Raw genomic sequence first — 11,762 nt, 5'->3', positions numbered from 1 at the left:
CAAAGGGAATACAGTTGGTGTGGTCCAAACAAGGATCAACATCGTTGTTGTAAATATCATAATGACAATAATTTACACATGTCCAAATATTCATAAATGGAATTTGTCAATTGTGAAACTCCGTTCGGCACTATTCCTTTTTAATTTATTTTTAAAACATTTTATCAAAATCTTCTATCAACTATGTACTAATTAAATCATATATAAACACCATATTAAACAAAACGATTATACGGTAAAACATACTAATGAAAACCATTGTTTGCACAATCTCATTCTATTGGAGTTATATCTCTTTTGGTATAGTCCAGTCCATATTTCATAAAATGATAACATACTTCACAAAATGATAAAATGATCGATCAAACATGTTTTGATTCCACATTTTTAATCAATCACAAGATTTTCCATTACTACGACTAATAAACCTTTCTAATTGAAAGATAATAACCCTTCTCAGAATACAAATCCATCATTCTCCTACACACTATATTTTGATGTTATGTCAACCAACTTCACCTGTTAGTTCTGCAATTTTATGCCATTTATCGACCTTAGTGCTCACAGCGTTATTATTGGAAAAAACATTTATAATGGTTTGAAGAAGTTACTAAACAATATTTTTACTGGGACTTAACACTGACTATTTCATAAATAACGGTGAGTCAGACCAAAAAGATAAAATAACGGTGAGAAATCGACGAGATTGCTCTTCACGACACACGTGTCGGCGAAGGTACTCACTCGGACAACTTGGCTCTACGGAGGACCATCACCTACCGACACCGACACAATTCCCCATATCATCAGCCAATTCATTATTACATTTAACCTGTCTCTGTCTCTCTAAAATATGCACATAGTCATATAGTACTATATAGTTACAATCACATACATTTACCTGTATAAACGGTACTACGATGGTTTTGTATCCACAATAATACGTTAATGATGGAACTTTATCGGTTTTCTCTGCTTTAAGTAAGCTGAGTTTTTGTCGTTTATAATATAAACTTTTGTTAAAAATTGATGCCAATTGTCAAATTTCTTAATCAAAGAATCTGTATATTTTCCAATTGAGTATTTTGTTTTCTGGTGGGAAGTGGGTCTACTACTAAATGACACATTTTTTTTAACCATCTACTCTCGTGCTTCGAGCTTCTGTCTCGTGAGTTTTTATTATATTATATTTTCATTAACAGTGGAGGCAGTACTCGGAGTGAGTCAGGTCAGGTACCATCACTAGTAGTTCTTTACATCTGCACTATCTCTTTTCCTCTTCTTGCAAGCATTGGATCGGATTCTCAAAAGGTAAAAGTGTTTATGCTTTTTTTCTTTTCTGATCAACACTGCATGAATGAATCATATAAAGATCAGTTTTGATGATTGTACTCATAGTTTTAGTATCTCTTACTCTTCTGTAGAAGAGGAGAAAACAAAGAGAAGAAGAAGAAGAATGGAGAAAGAGATTTATACAAGACATCTATCAAGAGAAGGGACAGGATGTGTTTGGTTGTTTATGAACATGTTTGATCTCAGGCATGGTGGATCTAACCATAAGCTTTTGCTGGATAGGAAACGTGGAAGCAAACGTATCACAGGTTTGGTCATCAGACATCATTAAGAAAATGTGTCTTAAAAAAAAAAATTATCACTTAGTTGGTTAATATTACAATGCAGGTACTGAGACTAAGGTAGAGAAGCAGCTTACCTGTGACTGTGACTGTGAGGTCTTGGTTTAACTTCTTGTTGGATTTTTGTAAACTAAACTTGTTTTTATTGTGAGGAATATAATAACTGATGTACATTGTTGTTGTTGTTGTTGTTTCGGAAGAGTGTTAAGAAACTCATTGAAGAGGAGATTGATGAGAAGACTCACCAAAAGTGTGATACTACTGAATGCAGAGGAAGGACAAAGGCAAGAAACAAGAAGATGAGAAGTAGAACCTGCAGCAAAACCAATGAGGACATCAATGCTTTGATCACTGGTGATGATGATCATGCAGAGAAGAAACCAGATGACCAGTGTCCAAGAACTTCTCAGAGCGATGCTGATTCAATAAATAATGATGATTCCGAAGAGAAGTTCAGTGAGTTGATAAAGCGTTTGATAGCTCAGAAGGAAAGCGAGGTAGAGAGCTGCAAGAGCCTTGTGGATGATGATGCTAAAGAAGAAGGATCATCATTCCTAAACATTGCTACTTCACCAGTTTCTGAAGATTCTTCAAATGAAAGCAGAACACAAACAATTGTAGTATTGAAGCCTGAGCCAAGTTGTTTTGATCTTGTTTCATCACCTGGAAGACATGCTACAAGAAACAAGTCCAAGAAAGAAAGATTCGGTTCTCGCTTCACTCTCAGTAGAATCAGAAGAAGACTAAAGTCTCCAAAGAGTCCATGCAATGCTCAACATGAATCTGATCAAGATCCAGATGCATTGTCATCACCTAACATGAGTCAAAACTCTTGTTTGGAAGAGGAGATAGATACTAGTTCCAGGCGACATGATGTTTCAGATGGAGAAGTATTGCCTGAAGCTAATAATGATGAAGGTTCAAAGAAGAGTATGTGTGGGATATACATTGCAGCCAAGAAACACCTCTCTGAGATGCTAGCGGAAGGAGGCATAGATGTTGATCCACATGATAAGGAAGTGCCAAGAATCCTTGGGAAGATTCTTGCTCTCCCTCAGTTCTCCACACCAGAAAACAGTCCAAGAATTTCGACAATGGCTCATGATGTTGTTGAACATCAGATAACCGAGAAACCGAATATTCAAGAAAGCAGTTCAGAAGATTACTCTGAGACACTTGGATTGGATTCAAACAAACATGAAGAAACAGCTTCTACAGGTGATTCTTGTTCCTTCTTGTTCTTTTGATCTGATTCTTTATCAGCCTTGAAACTAACTGCTTTTAATGAGTTATCAGCAGGTCTTGATGAAGACAAGTTTGAAACTCATGATGAAAATGAGAATACACAACCCTTGGACAAGGTTTGAAGCCTTGTGTACATGTAACGTTTTCACTTGATTTCTTGAAGGAAAGCTCATGTTTTATTCCTGCTTTATACTTACTCAGGAAACATATGAAGAGAAACATTCACCTTGTTCACCACCAAGTTCTTCAGTAAAAATGTCTGAGTGCCAAGACAATGCCACTGATGTGCCAGGAAAATCAAGTCCTGTGTCTGTTCTTGAGCCTTTCTTTACAGATGATGACACAAGTCCAAGTACCTCCAGGTTCTCTTCAGGTAAGTAGTTTGTTTGATCAAAGTTTTGTTCAGATCTCAGTTTCTAACCTTTTTTCCATTGATTCAATTAGTTGAAATGAGGTTGAAACCTCTGTGCATAAGATTCGAAGAACCTGACTCTCCAAGACCTGAGAAAGACAACAATCCCAAAACTAGAATGGATGATAAAGAATTGGCACTTGCATACATTCAAGAAGTGGTGACATCCTCAGAGTTAAACTGGGAAGAGCTTTTAGCCAGATCTTTTTACTCAGAGCAGGTTCTTGAGCAGGCTCTAATGGATGACATAGACTTCTGCTCCACAACCTTCTGCAACGATAAGAAACTCCTCTTTGACTGCATCAATGAAGTTCTTATGGAGTTTTGTAGGCATGGTCCTTGGATCTCATTATCCAAACCTGCAGTCCGGTTTTGTGGTCCAGACATGGAGAATGCTGTTGAAGTGGTGCAAGAAGAGGTTTACTGGCATCTCTTACCTTTGCCTTCTCCTCACACTTTGGACCAGATAGTGCGCAAAGATCTGGCTAGGACTGGATGCTGGATGGACCTCAGATTCGATATCGGCTGCATCGGTTATGAAGCAGGTGAATTAATCCTTGAAGAACTATTGGAGGAGATTATCAGCAGCTTCACAGACTTGTTCCAGTAAACAAAACATCAATGCACATGATCATCAAGAGGCTCCTTTGTTTACTATGTATAGTTTCACTTCCACTTCCATGTATAAGCACTAGTTTTACTTATTGTGCAGATACATACAGTCACAGCTTTTAATACCCCCCAAAGACTGTAAAACTCTTTTTTTTTTCTGTAGAGTTATGTGTTCTGTTGTGAATGTTAAGCTGTATGTTGTTGTTATATGAGGATGAATAAGATGAGGCTTGAACTTCAGTAACAGTGACATCTTGGTTCATTATGTTTCAGCTTGTTCTTAAAGTAGTGCTGTAGTGATGAGAGATTTAGGGATGTGCTTAACAAAAGAAATCAAAGTCCTTTTAAGATTCAGAACACAATCATAACCAACACACAAAAACATTTTGTTTTGTATTCTCATTACACTCGCAAGAAGAAAAACTTAGTATGGAAACCTTAATCATCTCTGTTCCTCACTGTTCTGTCCACGTAAAGAACATCATCAATCCACGACACAACATTGTAAGCCAAACCTTCTAAAACTCTTGAATAGCTCTCCAGTACAGCCTTGCCCACATCCTATTCAAACCAAAAAACACACACAAAATTGGAACCAAATTTTATATGATATTAGCTGGTTCCTAACATTGCTATCCGAACCGAACTGAAAACCAAAATAACTGAACCGAAATCTATATATAACCGAACGATTCCTATATCACAAGAACCAAAATAATGAAAACCAAACGTCCATGCCTACATAGAATATTTGATAATCAAATAATATTAATCTTAAAACAAAATGTAAAAAGGTTCTATGAGGACTACTCACTCGGTTATACTGAATCTTGCAGATGTCAAGTGAGGTCTGAGAGAGTTCAGGGAATCTCTGTTTCAGACAGAACAGTAAGCTCCTAGCTCGAGCTGCGAGAATGTGGTTCTTGTCATTCCCAGCGTCGCCGCCCATATCTTTCATCATGTCCCATGAGGATTTAGAGTGAGCCAACCCTCCGGTCTTACGCCTCCATGTAACCAGTGAAGCCTCGACTTTGTCGGCTAGCTCAAGTGCTTCATGCTCCGATGAAATCTTTAAGATATCAAGAAGCTGGTCTGGATAAAACTTCTCAGCTGTGCACAGTTGCTTGTATATCACGTCTCCTACACTTGCTTTCCCACTCTATTTGAAAAAGAACAAAAATACCTTATTGATTACAACATTTTCACATGTACATAATGTTATCATATAGGGATACCATATAACAATGTTCCAAAAATCTTTTTGCTTTTTTGTATAGGAAAGGGATTATGTTTTTAGTTAAAAAATTATCTTGATGAAATACAAAAAAGTTAATATATTTTTAAAAAAATTAAATAAACTTGTGAACTTATACTAAAAACAAAATTAGAGAGAAAACGTATCATCATTTGTTTAAAGACAAATTGATGGTGATGATAATATAGCTAAATTAGTCATAATTCACTCTTATATTTCTTCTTTTAACCGGTTTCGGTCAGTTTAGATTGATTTGAACCAATTTAAACCAAATTGGGTTACAGATTTTAAGAAAATCATTTCGGTTATATGACTTATTTGGACCATTTTTAATATACCTTTGGGAGAGTGGTGAGGTAAGAGTCGGGAATATCCATGTCATTAAGAGTGGAGTCATTAATGGCCAAAGCAGCCTTATGTATCTGATTAGCACAGTCACGTTTGTGACGCAAATTCTTTCGTTCATTTTCTGATAAACCTTCAGCAGGAACACATGGCACAGGAAGCCACCACTTCTCGTCTTTCCTTTGAACCACAACTTTTCGGAACGATCCAGAATCTCTACCACCATTGTTAGAGTTCATCGATGAGCTTCCTCTCTCCACGTACCAGAACTCATTCTCCGTAAAACCATCCAATATATCCTACAAAAACTCAAAATTTTTGAATACTCGTGAAATCTTGATTATCAAATTCGAGTAGTGGACTTACCATTAGCATGTTATCGAGTTTTCTCAAAGCAGGGAGGTTCATGAGAATGTCGGATCTTAGTTTTGTTTCCGTTATCTGAAAATTTTGAACAAAAAAAGATCAAACTTTAAAGGATTTTTTTAAGTTGTGTGAGACACAAGTAAGGTAGTTGTTTTTACCTCAACATTATTACCAAGAGATCTTGGAATAACTTCAACAATGTAATCACATATAGACATAAAACAATTCATCTCTCGTTTCCATAGATCTTTTTTCTCTGTGCTCAATGGTTGCAATCTCAAACTCTGCCCAAACACAGTCGCTGCAAACAATACTCATTATCAAATACTCTGTTTTCGAAAACAGAGCAAAGGAGAAAAAAAACAATGAAAGAAGAAGACGAACCATAGAGATTAGTTATGGAGTTAGAGACAGTAACAGCTGTACAAACTCCTTTCCCACTTCCTGACATATCTTCACCGAGCAACAGCTTCGCGAATCTCTCCCTCATCATCTCTAACTCTGCGCTAACAAAAACCTGAATCAATCGAAATGAAACAGAGTGATAAAAGTTTCAATCTTTTTCTAAGGTTGTAACTGGAATGCAATTTTGTGGAATAGATTTGTTTGGAATGCATCATTCCATAACATTCCATAAAATATTTACCAATTACAATGAATACCATTCCAAAACAATTCCATATATTCCATAAAATATTTACCAGCCACAATAAATACCATTCCAAAACAATTCCATATATTTCATTTTTGGAATGAAACAAAAATGAAAATTCTTTGAAAATTCATTTCTTTTGTTCCACAAAATAAACCCTCTGTGAATAAATAAAATGAGTGGAATCAACAATTCCATTTTATTCATCATTCCATTTTTTCCTATTTCAAAAATATTCATTTTTTTTATTCATGACATTCCTACTAAAGAGAACCAGTTACATCCTAAAGAGTTCACCTGCGTCTTCTGCAGAGTCAATGTCACTGTCCCGATCATGATCTTCTCCATCGCCGTCGACGTTATCTTTTGGTTCCACTGCGTCTTCGGAGAGATCTTCTTCATGGACAACGGCGTTTGTGTTTGACGGCCGGTTATAGAAGCTCTGAACGTCGAACCGGTGAGATAAACCGGAGATATCTGAGTACGTTCTCCGGTACGGTGAAGAGACGGAGCTTGTTGGAGTTTCAGAGGCAGATACATCGTTTTGGTCGGAACTCGGTGAGCTCTCCATCAAGACTCTCTGTAATGATCGAGTTTCAAGTTTGTTGGCTCTAATGAACGTGATGAATGTTAAGACATGGAGGCTCCCCACTTTCACCTCAAATTAATATTATTATTTAAAAAAAATAAAACTGATAAAATAATGATTATCTCCGTCGTATTTTGATCTGATTGTGGGGAGAGACGTGCCTTCCACATTTAGCTAATCAAATCTCATAATGAAGCGTTGCTATGTATGCGTTAGGTGTAAGTATATCATTCAAAGTTGTACATCTTGTCCAACTATATACTATTAAAATGGCATTTGTAGCATAATATACCGCCATTTTCATATTTTTCATATTAATATTTGTCAATGTATAATTCATATAAGTTTTATCTACATTTATTGCGATTTTTCCAAGTTTTATACAACTTATCACAATTTTATTTCGATTTGTAACATTTTTTTGTTGGGTCAAAGAGTATTCAACGTAAACCCACGGGACGAGAGAGAGGTTTCGAAGCCATGGTGTGTCAAAAACGTTTTCCTTCGCTTTTTAAAAACGGGATGCAGTCCAAGTCGAACAAACTAAAACAGCACGCAGTTTATGGATACTGTGTGAAAACTACAATACTAGACTATCACATCACGAGAACTGTGACCGGGTCAGGCAAGTCACGTGACTGAACCAGGAGGGAGCCTTCTGTGCCGCAGAAGAGCATCGAAATCTCGTGACGGTGGTGTCGGCACGTGCCTCCTCCCTTCACACGATTAATGAGCCCCGTCTCTCCTCTCTCCCTCACACACACACACACGCCTAGTTCGTGCCAAGCCTTAGCTTCACACACACCTCCTTTCTCCCAGACACGCTCGAGTCGCTCCACACGCGTGAAACCTCGTCTTTTCCAATTTCACGCCACACGCTCCTCCACGCGCCTTCCCGGATCCGCCCCTTTTCACCCCGCCGGAGAGATCCACCGTCTTCTCATCCTCTCCCGTGGACATCAACAGGTCCGTAAATTGTCGATCGGGTCCTAAAGTTCGAGTCTTTTTTAGTATTAGCCATCGATTTTCCTAGAAAGACCGAGACTTTCCTCACATTCAGACCATTTTTAACAGAATTGAGCTAGAAACTTACTCTCTTAGGACCAGATGTTATGCTTATGTCTGAAAATTGAAATTCCCCATGAACAGAACACTAAAACTCTTTTTTTTTTTTGTTTTTTTTTCACAAAGTTTTCGACTTTACGAAAATGCTGATACTAATTTTTGTCTTGTAGGCTTTGTGATGAGTTTAGGAATACTTTGCTGATTCATACGTACACGTGGAGTATTCGAAAGATCGAAACTTTACACCAATAGACCATTCTTGAGCAGCAAGGTTTACTTAAGTTATGGTAACAGACATGCAGAAGCTGCTTGGAGCCAGCGAAGAGGATGAAGAAGAAGAGATGGATGCGGATGTGAAGGAAGAAGATGACGGAAACAGAGGATCACACGCAGCTTCAGGGAGTAGTAACGACGAGTTTATGTTTCACCAGTCGTCGATGCAAGACCAAGTCGACACTCCTGGGGGAAGCCGCAGGAGCAGACCGGTTGAAGAGAAGGAAAGGACTAAGCTGAGAGAGAGGCATCGGAGAGCTATAACCGCAAGGATCCTAGGCGGGTTAAGAAGGCATGGGAACTATAATCTTAGAGTTAGAGCTGATATTAACGATGTTATCGCCGCTTTGGCTAGAGAAGCTGGGTGGGTTGTTCTCCCTGATGGAACTACTTTCCCATCCAAGTCTCAGGTCAGTGATGTTTAGTAATGTTTGTAATCCATTTGCAAGCAGATGCTAAATTGTTTTCTTAATTGTGTTTAGGGGACAAAGCCTCCTGCGGTTGTTGGTGGTTCATCAGCTTCACATCAATCTTCACCTCCTGCACTTAGAGGAGGATCGTTATCAGGGCATAGAAGTCCAACGGAGCTCAACACGTGCCGTATGAAAGGTGTTTTCGCACCTACTACTCCATCGCCATATGATGTACAATCTTCAGAACTGGTTGGCAGTTTAAACAAGGCTGATGGGCTTATTGGTTGTCCGGTCGATGTTATCAACTCTAAACAGGTAAAAACACACTGCGTTATTACATAGAAAATAGAAACTTGAACTCTGGTGACTCTCTTTGTTTGTGTTTGGTAGATTCTGGAGATTCCTCCGAATCTGACAGAGCAGGACTTCTCTGGTACACCTTATGTTCCGGTTTATGTGATGTTACCAGTAAGCAACTTTAAATCTTTATCCTTTACTTATCCTGAACATTCTCGTTACTGATTGAATCTCCTTTGCCACGTCAACAGCTAGGGGTTATCAATATGAAGTGTGAATTAGCTGATAGAGACGGACTGCTAAAGCACTTGAGAATATTGAAGTCGATCCAGGTAGATGGGGTTAAAGTGGATTGCTGGTGGGGGATAGCTGAGTGTCATTCACCTCAGGAATATAATTGGAATGGTTACAGGCAGCTTTTTCAGATAGTTCGTGATCTTAATCTTAAGATACAGGTCTCTGTCTTTTGCCTGCTTGTTGTGTTCCCAAGCTTTCATATGCATCTCATATTTCTTTTTCCTTTTTGTTAGGTTCTAATGTCCTTTCATGAATGTGGAGGCAATGTTGGTGATGATGTCTGCATTCCACTTCCTCATTGGGTGGCAGAGATCGGGAGAACTAATCCTGACATTTATTTTACTGATAGAGAGGGAAGACGAAACCCTGAGTGTCTCTCTTGGGGTATAGACAAGGAACGTGTCCTAAGAGGCAGAACTGCACTTGAGGTATTATACTCATGAGTTTCTGTCTCTAACTATCAGTGGATTCTAATGACTTTCTGCATGCTTTTAGGTGTACTTTGATTACATGAGAAGTTTTCGGATAGAGCTCGGCGAGTTTGTAGAGGATGGAGTAATATCTATGGTTGAGATTGGACTAGGCCCTTGTGGAGAGCTACGGTATCCTTCTTGTCCCATAAAGCATGGGTGGCGATATCCTGGTGTTGGAGAGTTTCAGGTATCTTTCCTTTCATCAGTTTTAAACAATCTTCAAGAAATCATTATATAGATAACTAAGGATTAGGTGGATTATTCGGAGCCTAAGCTGTGCTAGTAGTTAACAAATTCTTGTTTTATTTTATTTATATTCTACATTATATAAGATATGTTTTTGGTTTTTAGATTTAATTATAAAATTATTTTGATGAATTAGATATACAAAACAAAAAAAGTTAGACAAAATTTGTGGATTTATAGTAACATTATTACTTAATTTAACACATGTAGATCGATTTAAGCCAATTTAGGACGGTTTAAACCGATTTGACTCGTATAAATCGGATTTTAAGAAAATTGTTTTGGGTAGGACTGCCGCCTAGACCGACTTTTAGGACTAAATATTCTTGAGACAGCCAAGCCTCTCAGCTAGCTTACTCCCACTTCAACATAATGACCATTATGTTGCATTGGTACAGTGTTATGACAAGTATCTCCTGAAGAGCCTGAGGAAAGCAGCAGAATCAAGAGGCCACCCCTTTTGGGCTAGAGGACCAGAGAACGCCGGCTCCTACAACTCCCAACCGCAGGGAACAGGTTTCTTCTGCGATGGAGGCGACTACGATGGCCTCTACGGGAGGTTCTTTCTCAAATGGTATTCACAGGTTTTGATAGACCACGCTGACAAAGTCCTCTCTCTCGCTAAACTAGTCTTTGACACTAGCTGCATCGCCGCCAAGGTTAATTGATTAATTTATTATACTTGTCTAAATCCCATTTTAAGACTCTTTTTTTTATTTTAATCATAATTGAGTTTTGTAAACACAGCTCCCGGATGTTCACTGGTGGTACAGAACAGCAAGCCACGCAGCTGAGCTAACCGCTGGGTTCTACAACCCGAGCAACCGAGATGGTTATGCTGAGATTGCGTCTACGTTAAAGAAGCATGGCGCCGCTCTGAGTTTTGTATCAGGAGAAGTGCAAGTTCTGAACCGTCCTGATGATTTCTCAGGAGCTTTAGGAGAGCCTGAGGCTGTGGCTTGGCAGGTGTTAAACGCTGCGTGGGATACGGATACGCCGATAGCTAGAGAGAACTCGCTTCCTTGCCATGATAGAGTTGGGTTTAACAAAATGTTGGAGAGTGTTAAGTTTCCAAACGATCCAGATAGAAGGCATTTGTCATCGTTTGCCTATAGTAGGCTCGTTCCTGCTCTTATGGAAGGACATAACCTTGTGGAGTTTGACCGGTTTGTCAAAAAACTGCATGGTAAGTTAAAGATAAATCTCAATCCCATCATTATTGTTTTAAGTCTCTGAAGTTGTAAGCTTCTTCTTTGGCCTCTCTTTCTGCTACAGGGGAAGCTGTAATGGATCATCAGCATCATCATCAACAGGTGTAGAGTTTAGTTTGTCTCAATATAAAAAAAGATGAGCTAAGATTATCCACTGTCAATGTTGTTAATTCTAGTAGTTTAGCATATTTTCTTGTAAATTTTATTTATTAAAAAATGAAGAGAAAGAGACATTACTAAAAGCCTCATGTGGCTTTGGCTATTATATGATCTGATCTTTGTTAGCCATAGTACTTATTAATAATACCTATTTGACTTTCCATATTTTGAGATTTATTATCATTACTCGATAATGGACTGACATTCAGACACATGCA

General features: G+C 38.3%; 3 protein-coding genes across 5 annotated transcripts; 2 read left to right on the top strand and 1 right to left on the bottom strand.

Moving 5' to 3' along the window:
- The first annotated feature begins 1,088 nt into the window (after positions 1-1,088).
- On the top strand, positions 1,089-4,143 carry LOC106450873. Of its 3 annotated transcripts, none has more exons than XM_013892661.3 (7): positions 1,089-1,311; positions 1,425-1,601; positions 1,681-1,730; positions 1,835-2,852; positions 2,931-2,995; positions 3,081-3,252; positions 3,324-4,143. In XM_013892661.3, exons 2-7 carry the CDS (start codon positions 1,457-1,459, stop codon positions 3,899-3,901), a joined length of 2,028 nt encoding a protein of 675 aa, XP_013748115.1. In that variant the 5' UTR covers positions 1,089-1,311; positions 1,425-1,456; the 3' UTR covers positions 3,902-4,143. The 3 variants fall into 3 exon arrangements, with proteins under 3 accessions (XP_013748115.1, XP_013748112.1, XP_013748114.1); XM_013892658.3 differs by having other exon boundaries at positions 1,832-2,852; XM_013892660.3 differs by having other exon boundaries at positions 1,090-1,311; positions 1,832-2,852; positions 2,934-2,995.
- A 75-nt stretch (positions 4,144-4,218) lies between these two features.
- Positions 4,219-7,296, bottom strand: LOC106450874 (rop guanine nucleotide exchange factor 4). The gene is made up of 7 exons (XM_013892662.3): positions 6,819-7,296; positions 6,254-6,370; positions 6,028-6,170; positions 5,870-5,944; positions 5,497-5,802; positions 4,718-5,062; positions 4,219-4,464 (listed from the first exon to the last, which is right to left on the bottom strand). The coding sequence occupies exons 1-7, from the start codon at positions 7,090-7,092 to the stop codon at positions 4,342-4,344; spliced, it is 1,383 nt and encodes a 460-aa protein (XP_013748116.1). The 5' UTR covers positions 7,093-7,296; the 3' UTR covers positions 4,219-4,341.
- A 479-nt stretch (positions 7,297-7,775) lies between these two features.
- Positions 7,776-11,709, top strand: LOC106450876 (beta-amylase 7-like). Its single transcript, XM_013892664.3, has 10 exons — positions 7,776-8,076; positions 8,346-8,858; positions 8,931-9,176; positions 9,252-9,329; positions 9,410-9,613; positions 9,689-9,883; positions 9,951-10,115; positions 10,573-10,833; positions 10,922-11,360; positions 11,450-11,709. Exons 2-10 carry the CDS (start codon positions 8,460-8,462, stop codon positions 11,491-11,493), a joined length of 2,031 nt encoding a protein of 676 aa, XP_013748118.1. The 5' UTR covers positions 7,776-8,076; positions 8,346-8,459; the 3' UTR covers positions 11,494-11,709.
- Positions 11,710-11,762: the final 53 nt, after the last annotated feature.

The sequence above is a fragment of the Brassica napus genome, chromosome A5, assembly GCF_020379485.1.
Source record: "Brassica napus cultivar Da-Ae chromosome A5, Da-Ae, whole genome shotgun sequence".
Taxonomy (NCBI): Eukaryota; Viridiplantae; Streptophyta; class Magnoliopsida; order Brassicales; family Brassicaceae; genus Brassica; species Brassica napus.
This window is presented reverse-complemented; position numbering and strand designations above follow the sequence as displayed.